The sequence below is a fragment of the Gopherus flavomarginatus genome, chromosome 5, assembly GCF_025201925.1.
Source record: "Gopherus flavomarginatus isolate rGopFla2 chromosome 5, rGopFla2.mat.asm, whole genome shotgun sequence".
Lineage (NCBI taxonomy): Eukaryota > Metazoa > Chordata > Testudines > Testudinidae > Gopherus > Gopherus flavomarginatus.
In genome coordinates this window covers 60,695,193-60,701,540 of record NC_066621.1, presented here as the reverse complement: position 1 = coordinate 60,701,540, position 6,348 = coordinate 60,695,193, and the positions used below count along the sequence as shown (strand labels likewise).

General features: G+C 46.1%; 1 protein-coding gene across 1 annotated transcript; it reads right to left on the bottom strand.

Annotated features, from left to right (window-relative positions):
* Positions 1-2,333: 2,333 nt before the first annotated feature.
* Positions 2,334-5,984, bottom strand: ADM (adrenomedullin). Its single transcript, XM_050955180.1, has 4 exons — positions 4,986-5,984; positions 4,321-4,431; positions 3,930-4,070; positions 2,334-3,446 (listed from the first exon to the last, which is right to left on the bottom strand). Exons 2-4 carry the CDS (start codon positions 4,416-4,418, stop codon positions 3,098-3,100), a joined length of 588 nt encoding a protein of 195 aa, XP_050811137.1. The 5' UTR covers positions 4,419-4,431; positions 4,986-5,984; the 3' UTR covers positions 2,334-3,097.
* Positions 5,985-6,348: the final 364 nt, after the last annotated feature.

Below are 6,348 nucleotides of genomic sequence, written 5' to 3'. Positions count from 1 at the left end.
TGGCAGGCATCAGCTACCCTTAACGTGACCTGTTTCCTTCCCTCTGCTGCCTAAAATTAGTTCCATGGCCCCAAGGAGCTTTACAGAAGAGCTCTATTTGCTTCAGAAGTCCAAACTACCCTGGCTGGAAGTGGAGAGCTAAGCTTAATATTTATATGACAGTAGTGCCTACATGCCTCAGTCAGTTCATGGACCTGATGCTAGGCACTGAACAAAGTCATATAGTAAATGTCTTTGCCCCAAAGAGTTTACTGGGGGTACATCCCTTTTCCCTTACACCCAAAGAACAATACCTGTTCTCTTGCAAAGGGCATTCCAACATCTTCTGGCATGTAGGGTTCAGCAATATTTCTCTTTACACATAATAGACCCCCTTCTTTTCAAAAAGTGATAGAGAAGAAAAACAGATGTTTACTTTTCTTTAAATGTTTAATCCTTTTCCATGGTACCATCCTGTTACATTTACAGGGCTTTGCTGCTCCCTCCAGGTGCAGCAGATGGCACTCTTGATTCTTTTAAGTTGAAGCCTATTTATTAAACTCCTAGGAGATCAAAACAGTGCCATACCACCTAGAACCACTTTGCTGGCTTCAGTCATGCCCAAGTAGGCCATGGATCTTGCAGGTCTCAGCTTTGGTATTTCCTTGCAGAAAAATATAGAAAGTATCCCCTTTTAAACAAGGGACTGTTTTTTGACAATAGATATGGAAAATAAAACAGGTAGCTGGAATGTGCATACTGTAGATTATTATCTACTAAAGCAAACACAGAACCTGTCACCTGTTATAGCCTCACATTACCACTTTGGGGTCACACAGGGTGCACAATTATGTAACTGTAGACAGTGCCTTGCATAAATCATTGCTCCCCACAGCAGGAGAATATGGGCGATATCCTAGCCCTTCTGAAGTCAGTCTGAGTTGTTCAGTTGACTTCAGTGGCATCAGGATTTCATCCGTTGTATTTTCTCTTTATAACACCTTACTTTTTTTTGTTTGTTTTTTGACTACAGAAGCCAGCCTTATTTCAAGATCTTTATATAGGTAATAGTAGCTACTTGCTGGCTTTGTAGTTGGCCAGTAGCAGAAGAAATTTGCACGTTAAGACAACACTTTTCTGTGGGAAATGGAAGCCTGATCAGCATATAAGGGATAAGGTTTTAGGTATGTGATTGAAAAATGTTATTTTCACCCATCCTTTCTCTGCTTTCCACAAAATTTGGATCAGAAAGGCCAGCAGCAGGAATGGGAAAACTCTCTTGTAAATTTTACTTGCCACCTGTTTGGTACATATATGTAAGTGCCAGTTTGTAAAAAACAAAACCTAAACCAAAAAACTAGCTGTATAAATCCCCACAGCTCTAGATTATAGGAGTCTTAGTTGAGAATTTTTTAGGGAGGTGGTTAACACTAAAGGCCTCTCTAAAATGTGCCTATAAAAACTTGTGGGTACACAAATCAACACAAGAAGCTGATGCACACAACAGCAAGTTTTGTTCAAACAGCTGGGGGCATCTCCACCTTTTGCAGATTCCTTGTAGAGGGAGCTCTGATAAAGGAGACACTAATTGTTCCCACACACACACCCTAAAAATGATACCCCCTGTAAAGTCTATAAAAGCAATGGTATGCTTCAAGCGGGTGGGGTTCTACCTGCTTGGGTGGTTCAATGCATTGAATCTATGCAGGAGCTGAACTTTAGAGCATTGGTAATAGGCACCATGAGATGGTGCTGTAGCTCCATTAACAAACTCCGTAGGCCCTTGAATTTGTTTTCTGGTCCGTGGTTTGGGGAAATTTTAAGTAACGCTAAGATGTCCTGCCCACATTGATCCGGTCGGCGTCTAACTTTAACCTGAACTGTGGCCCAGGAAATCCTTCACCATAAGTAACCTTGTAAACTGCCATGACCATTTTTTGGAACAGGCTCCCTCAATAAATCTTACTTTGTTGCGCAACGTTGGAACTTTGCGGTTGTTTCTATGATTAATTATGGCAAAAAATAAATTTGCACGATCAATCCTGCCTGTGAGACGTTTCAGCCTGGGTTGAATCATGTGCTTAGGAAAGGCCTTGGAGCTTTCTGAATAGCCCTGCTCCAGATTTTAAAGCGCAGGTTATGCTTTTATTGTGTTTACTTGCTAGAGGCTTTTCGGCGCTGCTCACAAACTGCCTGTGATTAATGGCTTGATAGCCCTGTTATTGCACTGGCGTAGTGCAGTGTCAAGAATTAGTTACGATCGGAGAGAACAGGGTCAGAAATGACTAATTTTGATCTTCTCTACCCTCTCCAGAGATACCATAACAGCACTGTTTTATGTAATAGTGTTTATTTTATTTCACACGTTACCCATGGAGAATAGCGGATACATTCTCTGCATTTGTCATCAGTCCAGAATGCAAGATAAAAGACTCAAAGAAAGTTAAACACCAAGATTTTACGTTCACGCTATGAAAAACAGAGGGAATACAATGCTTTTTAAAATGCCCTTATGCAAAAATAGATAACGTATAAAAATAACTCTTTTCAGATGCAAAAAGGACGGGAAACAGTAACATCTTAAATATTGATATTTATCTTATTATACACACACAGCACTTTTAATTAAACCACGTACAATTGCACTTTTCCTCTCTATTACATTCAAGTATAAGGCAGTCCCCGCAGGGACTAGTGAGTGTCCGATTCCCTGCCGGGTGCAGACAATGCAGAGGGTGCTTCCCCCAGCCCAGTGGCCAGGGCAGGCAGGAAGAATAAATCCCCGTATGTCCGAGATCCAGGGTTCACACGACTTCACTCTGCAGCCCCGTGTGATGTGGCACCAGAAAGAAGAGAGCCAGCTGTGAGCTCTCCCCTGCGCACTCCAGACCCTTCCTAGGGGCGCTGCGCCGCTGGCTGGCCCGGCCCAGCTGGTGCCGAGCGCCTCCAGGATCCGGCAGCTGCTGTACCCCCAACTCTGTGTGTTCAGTCCGAGGCCATGCTGGTGCGCGCCCTGCTCTGTCTCCGAGGCTGCCTTGCCCCACGGGCTCCCTGATGCTGAAGCGCCGGGGAAAGCCACCATCCAAGGTGGCGCCAGCTCGGTGCTTGGCTGCAGCTCTTAAGTCCTGAGAGAGGGGGCGCGGAGCTGCGCCTGCAGCCGGCCGGGCTGGGCTGGGGCTGCGGCGCTCGTGCTGTCCCGGCGGCTGGAGAGCAGGGCGAGCCACGGAGACTGCGTCCGGCTAGGGGCTGGCACTGAGCGCCGCCTGCGGCCGTATCCCAGGGGGCTGATCTTGTTCACTGGAGCGGCGCCGTCCTTGTCCTTGTCTGTCAGCTGGTAGATCTGGTGGGCCAGCTGCTGGATCGTGCAGGTCCCGAACCTGCAGCCCAGACGCATAGCCTGGAAGTGGGGGAAGCCGTTCATGCTCTGGCGGTAGCGCTTCACGCGGATGCGGGCATCCTCCGGGCTGCTGCAAGACACAGGGGAGAGGAAAAGGACGTGAGAGAGGAGCAGTGGGGTTGCCGAGCAAGGGGACCCTCCTGGAGGAGGAGGAAGAGGGCTCCAGGGCCGGGGGAAGCCTGGGATTAGCAGTGCGTATAGGGAAAGGGGAGTCTGGGCAGTGTTTGCATTGGGTACAGAGGAAAGGCCATAGCCCAAAGCTTGCTGGCTGTAGGAGAAGGTGACCTCGCAGTCTGGTGGCTGATACTATATCTGTGTATCCGGGACTCAGATTCCCATTTATATTTGGCTTTCCACAGCAAACGTGCTAGTCTCCCGCCAGCTACAATGGGGGACGCCGGAGCCAGATCCCAAGAGGTTCTACGGTCCCGAGGGGGACCTCCCCGCGGCTGGGGATATCTAGGATTCAACCAGCCCGAACAAGGGAGACTGAAAACTTTCCACCGGCTTGTGCAAGGGCCCGCCTGCAATACGTGTGTGACCGCGAAGTTACCTGGGATGCGAGACTCGGGGATCCTCCTTCACGTCCTGTGACCGTATGAGAGGCTGCACGTTCGCAGCTGCCACTTGCCCGCTGAACGTGCCGGGAGGTGTCGCGTCGCGCTTGGCCCGGCTCAGTGCCCATTTGGTCCATCTGAAAGGAGCAGCAAAGGGGGGAGGGGGGAAACGGGCTGTTAGCGCGAGCCACAGTGCAGGAGCCAAACCAAACACAGGCAAGGGGCTAAAGGTTGAGGTTCTGCCAGCGCAGCGGTGTTGTAGGTGCTATTCCCAGAGGAGTTTACACCTTCTAACCTAGGACGGAGCGCGCCCGGACGGCTCGGACTATTAGCCATGTCCGAGAGCCATTCCTCAGCCTGGGCAGTGAAGCACATTTGGATACTTACTTTGTTTTGAAGTCTGAAGAGATGTCTAGCCGTGCAGCATGCACTCCAAGGAAGGTCGCGGACCCGAGATAGAGGAGGGCTACGTGAACCAGTTTCATTCTGGCTGAAATCCTGGTGGAGGAAGACGAGAAGAAATGTCATCGGGGGTATATTTAACATAGAGATGTTGTATTCTGTTACAGTGAACTCTACGCCTCGGGATGGTCCTCAGCCACTGGGGACTTGTGTGTGCGAAACTGAGCGCTAATATTGGCTTAGCAAGTTATCGCAGAGTAAATAAGAGTCCCTCCAAAGTTTGCTTGTGTCAAACATTTTACTTGCTTACATGGCTGAAGGCTAAAATTGTTGTCAAAAATACCCCAGTGGCAATGGGTGAAATTAGGATTTCATTCACTCAAGCTATTAGAAAAAGCTTGCTACTAAGTTTTTAAAAGCATGCAACGAATTCCCTTACCAGCCTATATGTAATTGTATTTGGTTTTAACCCTTGACAGCTCAGCTTTCTTAACTCGCATAGAAAACTATGATTTACATTGCAAGCTGCAACTGATACCAAGAGCCAGTGCAAACCCAGCAGCATAACTTCACGCATTTTAAAAAACAAACCAGATTGGTAACTATTCGCCCCCACTCCCACCTAATTCCTCTTTTTAAAAGATCCGTACCTGATAATGATGATAATCCACTGAGAAAAATCTTTGTATATTACCGATTCCAAGTAGCAGTTTCCCTCGGAGTCGCTGTGCCACGAGAAACCCTTCTCCCTGTCACTGAGGTAACCACTGGCTATCCTGCGCTCCACTTCACACTTTTATAGAGCAGCGCCGCTGGGGAGGGGGAGGAGCTTCGTATGACTGGTCTGACACTTTCTGCCCCCGACCCCCAGCCTGCCTCAGGCACGTCTAGCATTAATCATACTGCTGCGATAAGCGTGGATTGGGGGCAACCAATACTAGGGCAAAAAGTAAGAAGATTAGCAAAAAATATCCCGTACAAGCTTGTTGGCGTTGTGCTATTTATCAAAGGAATTTTTAGGTGTTGGTTCTTAGTCATTGCATGCTGCAACGTTCATTACAACTTACAATATCTGCTGTATTGATGAGTCTGTTTTATACTCGGAACACTCAATACCTGTTGGTTAATGGAGTATAGATACAGTATATAATATATAGATCCCCCATAGAATATAAACACTATAGATAGACATTTATAGATGTATTGTAGCTAGACCTGATCATGAAAGTGCAGCAAGTCAACACTTTTTTAAAGTTTATGTTTGGAAAACGTGAAGTGCAATGGATAATTTTAATGAAGAACAGGCTTTGTTACGTAAGTCAGGAGATGAATACATCATCCGGCATTGGTATTTATTATACACCCTAGAGCATTTCTGTCTGTTGTTGATCGTTTTAATGTATGCTGACATTTAGATATTGTTAAAATATTAAGTTTAGAACAAACATTTAAAGATTCAAACAAAGGAAATTGTATTAATATGGAACTAGAGACACGGTCATCTAACATACTAACATCTATAGACTTTTTAAAAAAATGTAAGGGGACAAGCCGTCATGGGCCGTTTTAGCCCTGATCCTGCAAGCAGTTAAACATATGTTTAACTTTAGTCAGGATAGTAAAATTAAGAACGTGCGTGTTTGCCGGATCGGGGCCTTTGTCAGTATTCACCATAGCCAATAAAATATAGCTTTGTTCTACAATAGTGTGACATCTCTACTATGAACATTTCAGACGTTTAGGTTTCTTTTTCTTTCTCTTCCCCTTGGATTCTTTTTACTAGAGAACATTTTTACTCTGTACCAGAATGAACCATACTTATCCGCTGTTGAAATGCAGATTCTTTAGAGTTGCATTGACATTTTTCCAGACGATCCCCTGGTGTTTCTTGCTGCCTTTACCGTTGACATTTAATTCACAATCCTGCCAAGAGAAACATTATTTAGGAAATCAGGTGTGTATACGTGTGTGATGCTGTCTTTTTTTGGTAAATTTGGCGTGTGTATCACCGTT

What these genes read in the sequence shown, in the direction of transcription:
- ADM (XM_050955180.1), bottom strand. Translation starts at nt 4,418, where the DNA reads ATGAAACTGGTTCACGTAGCCCTCCTCTATCTCGGGTCCGCGACCTTC. An exon ending in TCTTCAGACTTCAAAACAAA is followed by an intron (nt 4,071 to 4,320) that starts GTAAGTATCCAA and finishes TGCTCCTTTCAG; the next exon opens with ATGGACCAAATGGGCACTGA. An exon ending in CCCCGAGTCTCGCATCCCAG is followed by an intron (nt 3,447 to 3,929) that starts GTAACTTCGCGG and finishes TGTGTCTTGCAG; the next exon opens with CAGCCCGGAGGATGCCCGCA.